The 13,472-nt window shown below is 57.9% G+C and overlaps 1 protein-coding gene and 1 long non-coding RNA gene across 5 annotated transcripts in view; one reads left to right on the plus strand and one right to left on the minus strand.

Annotated features, from left to right (window-relative positions):
• The window catches only part of LOC309828737, a 76,081-nt gene extending 62,823 nt beyond the window's left edge, over window positions 1-13,258 (minus strand). Inside the window, exon 1 of the long non-coding RNA XR_014297351.1 lies at window positions 13,152-13,258. This is a non-coding gene — a long non-coding RNA (uncharacterized lncRNA). The remainder of the gene's footprint in view (window positions 1-13,151) is intronic.
• XIRP1 (xin actin binding repeat containing 1) lies at window positions 463-9,536 on the plus strand. 4 transcript variants are annotated; one of them, XM_082663123.1, is made up of 3 exons: window positions 463-600; window positions 3,455-6,812; window positions 7,240-7,378. In XM_082663123.1, exons 2-3 carry the CDS (start codon window positions 3,459-3,461, stop codon window positions 7,246-7,248), a joined length of 3,363 nt encoding a protein of 1,120 aa, XP_082519249.1. In that variant the 5' UTR covers window positions 463-600; window positions 3,455-3,458; the 3' UTR covers window positions 7,249-7,378. The 4 variants fall into 4 exon arrangements, with proteins under 4 accessions (XP_082519249.1, XP_082519246.1, XP_082519248.1 ...); XM_082663120.1 differs by having other exon boundaries at window positions 3,455-9,536; XM_082663122.1 differs by having other exon boundaries at window positions 474-600; window positions 3,458-9,536.
• Window positions 13,259-13,472: the final 214 nt, after the last annotated feature.

The following is a 13,472-nucleotide window of genomic DNA, read 5'->3' on the forward strand; positions in this document are numbered from 1 at the left end:
GGGTTTCCAGGCCAGGAACTGAGGAGGAGGGCGCCAGGCCTGCCCTCAGGGGGCCTCCAGTCTCGTGGCAAGGTGGACACACAGCACATGTCAGGAATAGTCAGAGGCTGGTCTGGAGTACGGAGGTGGGAGCTGGGCCACTCAGGTGTCAGATGCCCCTCCTTATTCATGCCCTCAAAACAGTGTGGGATACCCGCACCACACACCATGGCTGAGTCACTGACCCCAATCCTCAGATCAGACCGGGATGAATGAAGCTCTCCCCTCCCCACTCCTCTTCCCCTCCCCAACAGAAAGGACATGTAACTGATTCCCAGGACAGACCAGTTAACTTCCACAAGCCCTAAAAATAACGGAACCACTTCATACTCTGAACTGAGCCTCCCCCCACCCGCCCCCACCTTGGCCCACCCCCTAACCAGCCAGATAAAGGCAGCTGCTGGGGCTGGCAGGGGACAGAGACCTGGAGCCAGGGCAGCGAGAAGGCATCTGACGGAGCCGGCAGAGCAAGACCAGCCCCAAACAACGAGAGGAACAACAGCCCCTTAGGCCACACCTGCCACAGACCCCAAACCCCCATCAGCCAAGCAGGACACTCGGGTGAGTAACCCACCCCTTTGTCTCTCCACGGCAGGGCTGGATCTCCAGGCTGGGACCCCCCTGGACCCTCTCAGGGTAGCATGTATGAGGGGCAGCTCTGGGTGGGGGAAGGAGGGTGAGGGGCGTGCATCTGGAGGCAGGTGAGTGGAGGGGTCTGATAGAAAGATTCCAAGAAGAAGTTAAGAGAGAGTTATCGTGAGCTCCACTGGGGGTCCCAGAATGGCTGCCACAGGCCTGAGGCCTGCAGAGGGGCAGGTTCCAGCCAGCCTGGCATAATCCAGAAAGGCTTGCAGGAGGAAATGGCCTGGGGTTGCAATTTTTAAAATACAGGTATGGAGTTCCTCAGGCTTCACGGCTTCTTCCCAAGGGAAGCCCCAGCTAGGCCCAGTGTCTGGAAGAAAGGACAGAGGAGTCGGGGGAGGACATGGAGGCTGGAGGGGGGTAAGTGGGCCCAACTCTGCACTGGTAGGACAAGCCCAGTGCCCAGCTGCTGCGGGTGAAAGTCTTGGCATATCTGGACCGGGAATGTCTCCCCAGGGCTGGCCTGAGCCCAGATCCCCACAAATCATGGCCTAGGGCCTGGGGTGGGATGCAGGCCATTGATTTGCCCAGTTGGAAAGCCCCTGGGGAAGATCTGGGGCGGGGGGGCGGGGTGGCGGCGCAAGGTAGGGCAACCAGATCTGAGTCTGTCCAGATGTAGAGATGTGTGGAGGTGCTGGGCCAAGAAAGAGCAGACCTGGAAGCAAAAATAGGGGTCTCCCTGAGAGGCCGGCCCAGCCCTGGGAGGCCGAGCTCAGGGACACCCACTAAGGCTCAGGCCCTGCCCTAAGTCTTGTCCCAGTTCTGAACTCTGCCCTCACCCCGCCCCTGTCCCTGCCCTCAAGAACCGTGGTGGGAAGGCCTTGCTACCACCTGGCGGAGCCTCCTGGGTCACCTCCTTCCCCTCTTGGGGCCTGTTTCCCTGTCTGAACAGTGAGGGGGTTGGGCTCAGTGACCTCTGCGGGTCCTCAGGTCTGCCATCTCTGGACTTTGTGATGCTGACAACTTGTGACCATAGTAGGAGTTCTGGAGATTCCTGGGGGTGGGGATAGGGTGGAGCTGGTGGCCTGTACATACCATCTGCTCAGGCCACCCGGGTGACAGGACAGTGAGGAGGTGGGGACAGTTGAGGTCTGCCTGTGGCAGAGGGTCGTCATGAGAACTCAGAGACTAAAGGAAGCACCCGGAGCAGGTAATGAGACTCGGGCTGCCGGCTTTAGATGTCACACTCCTTGGGGCTCGGATGCCTTTGGTGGACAAGTCGGGGTGGGGTGGGGCACGCAAGGCTCAGTTTCCCCCCTTCTGAGGCAGCCGTGAGAAGAAAGTCCTTCCCCCAGCCCCAGGTCGCTTCGGCCAGGAGAGGGTTCTAGCACTGGTCATGCTGTAGGCCAGGGGCCTGACACCAGCTCAGGAGGCAGGATCAGGGAGCCCAGGGCAGAGAAGGAGATGAGGTGGGTCCAGGCTCCCAGGGGTCCCACTGGCTGAGCCTGACCTCTCCCCAGCGCAGGGCTGCTGTGCTGAGGCCAGGACCTCAGCTATATTTAGCACCGAGTGCGGAGCAGAGCAGTGGGTCAGGGGCAGTAAGAGGGGGAACGTGCTTCTCATACTTTCCCTACTGGCCTCTGGGTACTGTTAGTACACCTGTCACAAGATAGATAAGACACCGAGGACAGAGACCAGAGAAGGGCTTGAGCGGTGGGAGGCCATGGGGGGCAGGGATGGGAGGGGCCTTTGTGGAAGCTGATGGGCATGAAGAGGGAGAAAGAAGAGAAGCACAGGAGATTCGGGTTGCACACAACTGGGGATGAGGATCCACGAGTGAGGGGCGGGGCTATCTCTGCAAGAAGGCCCTTGGTCGCACTGCCTCCCCTCCCTGTGGGTGTCACCCTCACACTCTCCTGGGGTGCCTTCCGGGGAACAGAGGGACACCACGCCACTAAGAAAGCTTCACACTCCCTACCTATGGGGTCTAGGAACTCCAAGCCAGCACTGCCTGCCCCTCATTCGCCAAGATCTGACTCTAGGCCTCTTCTTTAAGTAACAGTGGTTGGGCCAGAAGATCCTTGAGGTCGCTCTAGCTCAGATCTTCTGAGTCTTGGCACAGAAAACCCCTAACTAGGATTCAGAATCAGGCTCTGCCTAACCATGAGATACCTGGTGAACCCTCACTCAACCTCGCTGCTTCCGCTGTAGCTCCGGCTGCTGGCCCCCGCTTTGCCTCCCTGGCCTGGGAAGGGTGAGTGGAGCTGGGCAGGCCACCCCCCTTGCCCCCCTCCCCCATGAAAGTGACAAGTGCGCCCTCTGGTGTTACGAAAGGAAACATAACTGATGACTATTTCTCTCCATGGAAAATAGTTACCAGTTCAGGTAACTGCCTCCCCCTGACTGGGACCCCTTAAATCAGAATTCCCCCAGGCCACTCACCTGAGAGTCTGCCAGGGAAAAACTGATTTTGGCAAAGGCAGGCAAGGACAGGCACGTCCAATTTTCCCAGTGGAGGTTTGGGCATCCCTTGGCTGAAGGACAGCTTCAAAGCCCACAGTGCCCTGTTTGCTCCCTAGCAACCCAGGTGATTCTGGGGAAGCACCCTGATGGATGGCTCCATGTGCATTAAACTCAAGACTTGTCATATATCAACCACGCAGGTGGCAGGGTGAGACCCAGGCGAGGTCTGGAAAGGGAGGGGGTCTCTAAGCACATGCCACAGCAGGGCTACTCTGCCCCTGGGCCCTGCTCCCTGCCACTTCTCCCAGAAACCAGCCCCATCCCACCTAAAGCCCCCCACCCCATCCTCATCTCTGTCCCCTCTCCTCAGAAGGATGGCCGACGCTCAGACGCAGGTGGCCCCCACCCCAAGCATCCCAGTGGCAGCTACAGAGGACCTGCCCCTCCCTCCACCACCTGCTCTGGACGATCTGCCACTGCCGCCACCCAAGGAGTCCTTCTCCAAGTTCCACCAGCAGCGGCAAGCCAGCGAGCTCCGCCGCCTCTACAAGCACATCCACCCCGAGCTCCGCAAGAATCTGGCTGAGGCTGTGGCTGAAGACTTGGCTGAGATCCTGGGTTCCGAAGAGCCCACAGAGGGTGATGTCCAGTGCATGCGCTGGATCTTTGAGAACTGGCGGCTGGACGCCATTGGGGACCATGAGAGGCCACCTGCCAAGGAGCCCGTGCCCAGCGGCAATGTCCAGGCCACCTCCCGCAAGTTTGAGGAAGGCTCCTTTGCCAACAGCACAGACCAGGAGCCAGCCGGACCTCGGCCATCTGGAGGGGACGTCCATGCAGCCCGGTGGCTGTTTGAGACAAAGCCACTGGATGAGCTGACGGGCCATGCTGAGGCACCGGCAGCTACAGTGAGGGAGCCTGCATCCAGTGGAGATGTCCAGGGTACCAGGATGCTCTTCGAGACGCGGCCACTGGACCGCCTGGGCTCCCGCCCCTCCATCCAGGAGCAGAGCCCCTTGGAGCTGCGCTCAGAGATCCAGGAGCTGAAGGGCGATGTAAAGAAGACGGTGAAGCTGTTCCAAACAGAGCCGCTGTGTGCCATCCAGGACGCAGAGGGAGCCATCCACGAGGTCAAGGCCGCCTGCCGGGAGGAGATCCAAAGCAACGCGGTGAGGTCTGCCCGTTGGCTCTTTGAAACACAGCCTCTGGACGCCATCAACCGGGACCCCAGCCAGGTGCGGGTGATCCGGGGGATCTCTCTGGAGGAGGCGGCCAGGCCCGACGTCAGTGCAACTCGCTGGATCTTTGAGACACAGCCCCTGGATGCCATCCGGGAGATCTTGGTGGACGAGAAGGACTTCCAGCCATCCCCAGATCTTATCCCTCCTGGTCCAGACGTTCAGCAGCAGCGGCATTTGTTTGAGACCCGAGCACTAGACACTCTAAAGGGGGAAGAGGAGGCTGGACCTGAGGCGCCACCCAAAGAGGAAGTGATCCCCGGTGATGTCCGCTCCACCCTGTGGCTATTTGAGATGCAGCCCCTGGATACACTTAGAGACAAGGTCCAAGTGGGTCACCTGCAGCGGGTGGGACCCCAGGAGGGTGAGAGGTTCATGTACGAGCGTCTATCCAGTGATGGTTCCTCAGCACTGTGCCTCTCTCAGAGTGCCCCCCAGAGGGATGGGGTGAAGGGAGACGTGAAGACCTTTAAGAACATTTTTGAGACCCTACCCCTGGACAGCATCAGGCAGGGTGAAGCTTCGGCCCATGGGAGCATAAGCAGAGCAGAAGGAACTGATTCTGCTGGGCAGTCCCAGGACATAGGGTCCCCGGTGTATGCCATGCAGGATGGTAAAGGCCACCTCCATGCCCTGACCTCTGTCAGCAGAGAGCATGTAGTCGGAGGTGATGTACAGGGTTACAGGTGGATGTTTGAGACACAGCCCCTAGACCAACTAGGCCAAAACCCCAGTACCGTCGACGTGGTGCGGGGCATCACCCGGCAGGAAGTGGTGGCTGGAGACGTGGGCACTGCCCGGTGGCTCTTTGAGACCCAGCCCCTGGAGGTAATCCACCAACGGGAGCAGCAGGAACGACGGGAAGAAGAAGGAAAGCCTCAGGGAGGCCCTCAGCTTGAAGCATCCCCCAAGGGCGATGTGCAGACCATCCGCTGGTTGTTCGAGACATGTCCAATGAGTGAGTTGGGTGAGAAGCAGAGGTCAGAGGTCACAGATCCCACACCCAAGGCCAAGGCACGGTCCTGCACCTGGATGTTCACGCCCCAACCCCCAGACAGACCAGAAAGCTCCAGGGAGCAGCACCTTGAGGTCAGCCAGGTCCAGGCTGGGGAAAGACAGACAGACAGACACGTCTTTGAGACTGAGCCTCTGCAGGCCTCAGGCCATCCCTGCAGAAGGGGGCCTGTGCGATACTGCAGCAGAGTGGACATCCCCTCAGGGCAGGTATCTCGTCAGAAGGAGGTTTTCCAGGCCCTGGAGGCAGGCAAGAGGGAAAACCAGGGATCCAGGGTAATCCCTGAGCCCATCCCAGCAGGCTCTGTGCACAAGTTCACCTGGCTCTTTGAGAATTGCCCCATGGGCTCCCTGGCAGCTGACAGCATCCACGGGGGCAACCTCCAGGAAGAGCAGCCCATGGGCCCCTCAGGCAACAGGGTGTGGGAGAGGCAACAGACTGCAACTGAGGGGACCCTGCGGACTCTGCACGCCACGCCTGGCATCCTGCACCACGGAGGCATCATCATGGAGGCCCGAGGGCCAGGGGAGCTCTGCCTTGCCAAGTACGTGCTCCCAGGCCCAGGTCAGGGCAGCCCCCACGTTCGGAAGGAGGAGCTGGTGTCTGGCGAGCTTCCCAGGATCGTCCGCCAAGTGCTGCGCCGGCCAGACGTGGACCAGCAGGGGCTGCTGGTGCAGGAGGACCCAGTGGGCCAGCTTCGCCTCAAGCCATTGAAGCTGCCAGCACCAGGCAGCAGCTGGAAGGTCGAAGACATGGACCCTGAGTTCCAGCAGTTGCTGGCTTGTGGCCTCGGGACCTCGGTGGCGAGGACTGGGCTAGTGATGCAGGAGACAGAGCAGGGCCTAGTGGCACTGACCGCCTACTCTCTGCAGCCCCGGCTAACCAGCAGGGCCCCTGAGAGGAGCAGTGTGCAGCTGCTGGCCAGCTGCATAGACAAAGGAGACCTGAGTGGCCTGCACAGTCTGCGATGGGAGCCACCGGCTGACTCAAGTCCAGTGCCAGCCAGCGAGGGGGCCCAGAGGCTGCCCCTGACTGAGAGCATCATCCATGTTCCCCCACTGGACCCCAGCATGGGGATGGGGCATCTGAGAGGGCCGGGGGCCACCCCCTGCCCCCCACAGGCCATTGGAAAGGCAGTCCCTCTGGCTGGGGAAGAAAAGCAGGAAAGTAGATGCACTGGGCAGAAAGGGATGGAAGCTTTGGGAAAGTCAGATGGAGCCACGACTATGCCCCTGGGGCCCAGGTCCCCAAACCTCCAGGCTGCCATGCAGAGTCTGCGAATGGCAACAGCCAAAGCCCAAAGCCTGGACCAGCAAGTTCTGAGCAAGCACAAGCAGGGCCCCACCCCTGGAGCCGCCTCTATGCCCTCCCAGGATAGTCTTCTGCAAGTACCGGCCACAGCCACTGGGACTGCCCAGAGCAACACCAGGCCTCTGGCTGGAGGTGACCCCAGGATCCCAGCAGCCCCCAGAAAGGTCAGTGGGGAACAGAAAGCACTGCCTGGAGGGCTGCCTAGGGGGTGGGTGACTATTCAGGATGGCATTTACACTGCTCACCCCATCAGGACCTTTGACCTACCGGGGGGTGTCTGGCTTTCTGAGAGAGGAGACTTGCCAAGGGGCAGGGAGACTGCGCTCCTGTCTCAGGCTCCCAGCCCACTCCTGGAAGGCCCAGGTCAGAGTCTCGGGTGTGGGCAAGAGGAGCCTGGGAGCCACACACAGAAGGCCTGGGGACCTCCAGAGAAGGTGATGGCAGGACTCGGCCCAGGGGTCCTCCAAGCTGCAGAGACCACCCTGAAGGCTGCCCCTTTAGCCCCTCACACTCTGGCCTCTGGGCCTCAGGCTGCAGGTGCCAGCCTGCACTCCCATAATGCCTCTGTTCCGCCTCCTCCTCCTCTCCCAGCTGCTGTGACGGGACCTGACTTCCCAGCCCAAGCCGGCCATGATGAGAATTCCATCCAGCAGGCCTCTGAGCCCACACAGGACCCCCTTCTCCAGTCCCACAGCAGCCCTGCTGGCCAGAGAAGCCTTGGGGATTCACAGACAAAAACCCCGAAACTGGAGCCCACCACGCACCCAAGGAAGAAGCCCCAGCTGCCCCCCAAACCTGCACATCTAAGCCAGATCCCCCCGCCTCACTGGCTGCCCAAGCCCTCAGCCCTCTCTCCCAGCTCCTCTAAGGAGGTGGGGCAAGGAAAATACAGACAAGGTGAGACTGGTACAGCTGACCATGACCTTCGGCCAACCAAGGTCCCCACCACTGCAGGCCAGGGCCGAGTATCGCTGGCTGGATGCTCCACTGGACAGAGCCAGCACAGCCCCCAGCATGACTCCAGCACCGTGGCCCCCAGGCCCACCAAAAGTCAGGCTGCGGGCAGCAACGACCAGAGCCCTGAGCCCCTCAAGCTCTCAGCTCTCAGCAGTGACCCCACCTCACCACAGCAGGGCCCCAGCCCCTCAGGAAAGAAGTGCACGGACGGTTCCCAGCAAGGGGTCCCTGAGAGCTCCAAGATTCTGCAGGGAAGCCAGCAAGAGCTCCAGGGCCTCCTGAGCCAGGTGCAAGCACTGGAGAAGGAGGCCAAAAGCACTGTGGACGTGCGGGCATTGAGGAGGCTCTTTGAGGCTGTGCCCCAGCTGAGAGGGGCCTCTCCAGCTCCTGCTGCCCCCAACAAGCCCGAGGCCTCAGTGGAGCAGGCCTTTGGGGAGCTGACAAGGGTCAGCACGGAGGTGGCCCGGCTGAAGGAACAGACCCTGGCCAGGCTGCTGGACATCGAGGAGGCCGTGCACAAGGCCCTCAGCTCCATGTCTAGCCTCCAGCCTGGGACTAACACCAGAGGCCATTCCCAGGGACCTCTAAAGGACCACAGGGCCCACAAGGTCAGTGTCACAGACAGCAGTAGAGTCAGGCCCAACTGCCCAGGCCAGGAGGTCAGGAGTCAAACTGAGGTTACATGCCACACTGAGGTCCAGGGTCAGGCCAAGGTCAGAAATCACACTGAGGCCAGAAATCAAGCAGCCCCAACCACCCCTTCTACTCGGAGGCTGGAGACCATGAGAGAAGAGTCAAGCCTCCCTCGAGTGTTACCTCCCAGCAGAGATTCACCCTCCTCCCCAACCTTTATCTCCATCGAGTCGGCCACGGGCCAGGCTCAGCCCCACCAGAAAGATGTCTGGGACAAGGCTGGGAAGAAAGAAGCCACCCAGTGCTCCGGACAGCCCCAGCATGCCCCTGCCTCAGCCAGCCCCCTGCCCACCAGGCAGCAGAAAAGTGTTCTGGAGCTGCAGACTGGGCCCAGTGGCTCCCAGCACTATGGAGCCACAAGAACAGTGACCGAGCAATATGAGAGGGTGGACCAGTGCAGGACCTCAGTGCTCACCTCCCCCACCACGGTCACCGAGCCCACAGAGCCGCCCAGGGGCCCAGGCCCCCACCTCGGGCTCCACGCCTCCCCCTTGATGAGGCAGTTCCTGCACAGTCCAGCCGGGCTCAGCACAGGCCTGGCAGAAGCTGGGAAGGTGTGTGTGCCCTGCAGCCACTCCCAGCCAGCTGCCCAGTGAGCCCCTCCACCTCCCACCACAGCCTCCCACCCATCCCCAGGGCCCTGGGACGGAGGTGGGTGCCTACCTCCTGCACAGATGAGGCAAGGACCAAAAAGAAAGGGCATGTTCTGAGACTTGTGGAAAGTTTCCTTTTCATCAGTTCTTGCCAAAGGGGGGAAAGAAAAGAGGAAAGAAGCCCCTCTGAGTAGCCCAAGCCCAGGAGCTGGATGGGGGCTCACAGCTGCTCGCGGAGGATGTAATCTGTACAGGCACACACGCTCCTCTCACAGGCCTGGCCTGCGTGCCAACATGAGTGAGTATGCACGCCACTGCCTGAGACAGAACCCCGTGAGTGACCTTCAGCCTTCATTTCTTTTAATACAAGTCAAATGTTCTTAGTCTTCTGCTCTTTAATTCCTGGAGAGGACAGGGCCAGCTGCACTGGTCTCTGTTTCAGATTGACTAGGGCCCCAAAAGGGCCCCTTCATTACCATCTCTCTCATTCAGCGAATCATCCTGGCAGCACAAAGGTCATACAGAAAAGGTCGGCGATCACCAATGTCCCTAGAAGGCAAAGGTTCTCTCCACCCCCAATGCCCCTGACTCTGTACCCCAAATGGGAAGGATACAGTCTGAATAAACACAAGTTTTATTCCCTCCTCTCTGTGTCTAACTGTGCATCTGTCCCAGAGTCTGGGTTCTCACTGTAGGGGAAAAACAGCCACACCTCCGGGTGCCCTGTGTTCCTGGCAACAGCAGTGTTAGAAAGCTCTGAAAAGCCACCCCTTCTTCTACCATCTTGGTTGGGAACCAGAAAGGCCTGCCCATCCCCCATTCTCCTTGCTCCCCATGCCCCAACCCATACATACACTGCTGCCCCCTACCTTGGACACCACCCTGGAGTGGAATCTGAACAGAATCCTGCCCCAGAGTGGAAGAATGGCCCAGTCAGGCCCGGGAAGGAGGGAGGGCCACAGCCAGGAGAACTCCAGTGGCCAAGACTGCTGGGCCACCTTCCTCCTGGTCAGGCCAGGTGCCATGTTTAGAGCAGGAAGGGGAAGGGGAGGGCACAGATCCTGGCCTGGAAAGTCAGAATGATCTGGTGAAGGGCCCTTTTCCACACTTTCAAAAAGCACTGAGCACCTGCTGCATGCCAGGCCTGTTCTAGGCAGCTGGGACACAGAGGTGAGGTCTAATGGGGTCATACACTCAGGGAACTGACTTTCTAGAATGAGGAGGCAGAGAGACTATGAATAAACAGGAAAAATCAGTTCAGGAATAAGGGTTATGCGGCTGACTAAGCTGTTCTCCCACTCTGGGGTAGGAATCTTAAAACATGATGATGTGACAGTGGTAGGTGATTGCCTTAGAGAGTGTGGCCAAGGTACACCCCTCCAAGGAGAAAAAATTTTTCAACTGAGATCTGAATAACAAAAAGCCAGTTATGGGACAATCAGGGGGAAGTGCCAGCTAGGCAGGGGGACGAGCACATGCAAACACCCAGAGGTGGGAGTGAGTGTAGTTCCTGGATTGCCTAAACACCCTTCCGTATAGGTGGACAACTACGATTGTCCACCCCTGCCTCCCCCGACCCACACACACATCCTGCCCCCGATAAGGTTAGGTGGAAACTTGTCCATACTTTGCTTTTGTTGAACAGGTAGGCTCCCATCATACCACCAGCCCAGGGATCAGCCCTCCACACCCCTCCCAGCCCCATCATTGCCTGCTCCACTGACAGGGGTTCCCCTGGGGCAGCAGAGCTCTGAGCTGGAAGCAGCCTGTCCCCTGGAAGACTGGTGTGTATAAGCAATTAAGATAGCAAATCGGCCTACCTGGGCCGGCTACACATCTCATTATTACCCCCTCGCCACGGGTCACCCTCCCCCGTCCTCTGTGGGATCTCACTTGATTACAGGGCCCAGTAACTTATGGCATGACTGTTCTCAGTGTTCCCATTTGTAAAGTGGGCATGATTATAAGTACCTACTATTGTGCAGATTAAGTGAATTAATATATGTAAAGTGCTTGGAACTATGCCCAGCGTCTGGAAACTCAAGGCTGTTCACTTCTCCTACTGTAATTATTAGTTTTAATCTATCTCTTGTTCTCACCTCCAGGTGGACTCCCTGTCTCGTTCGTTCATCTCAGTATCCTTACTGCTTATCACAAGTGCCTAGAAGGCACTGCACAAATGTCAAATAAATGAATCCCTGGGTGAATGAAATGATTGAGTGAATTCACTGATTCATCCAACTAACATTTATTGAGCACCTACTTCATGCCAGGTTCCATCCAGGGTGCTGAGAATAGAGATGAACATGGCAGAATTTACCCCTGACCTCATGGAACTTAGAGAAGGAAGACAATATATTATAAGCAGAGAAGGTAATTTTAGAAGGGAGCGATACTGTGAAGGAAATAAAAACAAGGTCAGCCCACGAGAGGAGAATTGGCAGTTACTTTAGCTTGCGTGGTTGGGGAAGGCATCTCTGAATGACAGAGGAAGCCAGTCCTAATAGCTGGAGGTGGCGGCCTAGGGGGAAGAGTGGGGAGAGGTTGGTGGATGGGTAGTGAGCGCACCAGAGGCAGCACTCAAGGAGAACAGCGGCCGCTCAGTAAGGCCTCGCCCAGTGCCCTCACAAGCTATCACACCTGCCATCACACCTGCTGCCGAACCCCAGGCACCGCCTCTCCTCCTGCCGGGGGAGTGGGCGGCATTTCCACGCGGGCCGACTGGGGGCGGAGCATACGGCGCCCAGACCCCGCCCCTACCCTGGAGGGGGCGTGTTCCCACCCGCCGTCGCCAAGGTGACAATGACATCACCACGGCCGCTGGGTTCGGAACTTTTCGGGCGGCGGAACTTTTCGGGCGGCGGTAGCCGTTGCTGGGAAACACCCGGCAGGCGCGCAGCCAGGGGCAGGCTCCGCGCGGCAGACGCCGGACGTCAGTACACGCCGTCCTGGCAGGCCCCTGCTCGGAGCCTCCCTCCCGGATTCCAGAAGGATGCCAGTTCCGGTCCTCACCCCTGCCGCGGCCCCATCCAGGACCGTCCTGCCGGCCGGGCGCCTCCTCCCTTCTCATTACTCTGTCACTGCCTCTGTTCCGAGCTTATCCAACAGTCCCCATCTTCACCGCCATCACCCTGTCCCAGGCCACCATCCATCCCCCCTTTCCTGGACCACTGCCATAGCCTCCCAAGTGGTCTTCCTTTTGCCCTGTCTTTACAGTCTGTCATCCACCTGGCACCCAAAGCTCTTATCAAGAGTTTACCAGACCAAGTCACTCCTTTATAATACCCTCCACAGGCTTTCAGCTCACTCAGCCTGAAATCTAACTCTTCTCAGGGGCCTGTAAGACCAGAATGCCTTGCCTCTCAACCTTCCTCTCCAACTTCATTGCCCCATTCTCCTTCTCACCCACATCCCCCTAGTTACACTGGCCTTCCTGATCTTCACAGAACACACCAAGCTGATTCCTGCCTCAGGGACTTTGCACCTGCTGTACCCTATGCTAGGAAGTCTCTTATGCAAGATCTTTAGTGGCTGGGCTCTTTCTCACTCACATTCCAGTTCAAATGTCTCTCCAGAAAGAACTTTCCTGATCCATACCTCCTCTGCCTCCCCCACCTATCCCGACACCCACCCACTCCCCATCTATAGCGGCCTTCCTCCAAGTTATCATGCTGTGCTATTTTTGTTTGTTTTCCTGAGAACCTATCACAGTAGAAAAGTATCTTGCTCACATATTTGCTTGTTTATTGTCAGTGTTCTGCATACTATTCCTGCATGGCAAACCACCCCAAATTTAGTGGTTTAAAAAACCATTTTATGGTGCTCATGAATTCTGTGGGTCAGGAATTTGGACAGAACACAGTGGGCATGATGTGTGAGGCCTCAGCTGGAAAGTCTCAAAGGGTGGGGGTAATATGACAGCTAGGGTCTGCAAACATCTGAAAACTCACTCACTCACTCAAATGTCTGGCAGTTGATGCTGGCTACTGGCTGGGACCTCAGCTGGAATGTCAGCCAGAACACATATGTGTGGCCTCCCCGTGTTGCCTGGGCCTCCTCACATTATGGGAGTCTCAGGGTAGTTGGACTTCCTGTGTTGCATCTCATTTCCAAAGGTGTGTGTCCCAACTAACAAGGCAGAAGCTGCATTGCCTTTTATGATCTAGCCTCAGAAGTCACACACAATCACTTCTGCATTAGGTTGGTTACAAGTAAGTCACAAGTCTGTGTATATTGAATGGAAGGGGTATTAGACACTACCTTTTGATGAGGAAGAGGCAACGTTCTAGAAGAATATGTGGCCAACTTTGGAAAGTGCCATCTCCACAGGCAAATCTCTCTCCACTGGAGTATCATCTCCATGCCAACCACTTCTCATTTGTTTATTGTTGCATCTCCAGTGCCTAGAATGGTACAAAAGCACATAGTAGGTGCTCAATCCATGTTTTAGAGTGAATAAATGAAGGTTTGTCTTTCAAGGAGTCATTTGAGCCCAGTTCTTCTCCCTGTAAGTATAGTTCCTATCCCAGCCCTTGATTTTGGCCTGGTCTGCTCTGGAGGAAGCCGTGTTTGCGTTGGAAG

This window comes from Grampus griseus, assembly GCF_964374135.1.
Source record: "Grampus griseus genome assembly, chromosome: 10".
In the NCBI taxonomy this organism is placed as follows: Eukaryota; Metazoa; Chordata; class Mammalia; order Artiodactyla; family Delphinidae; genus Grampus; species Grampus griseus.

Coding starts and splice junctions, on each gene's coding strand:
- XIRP1 (XM_082663120.1), top strand. CDS start 3,459: ATGGCCGACGCTCAGACGCAGGTGGCCCCCACCCCAAGCATCCCAGTG.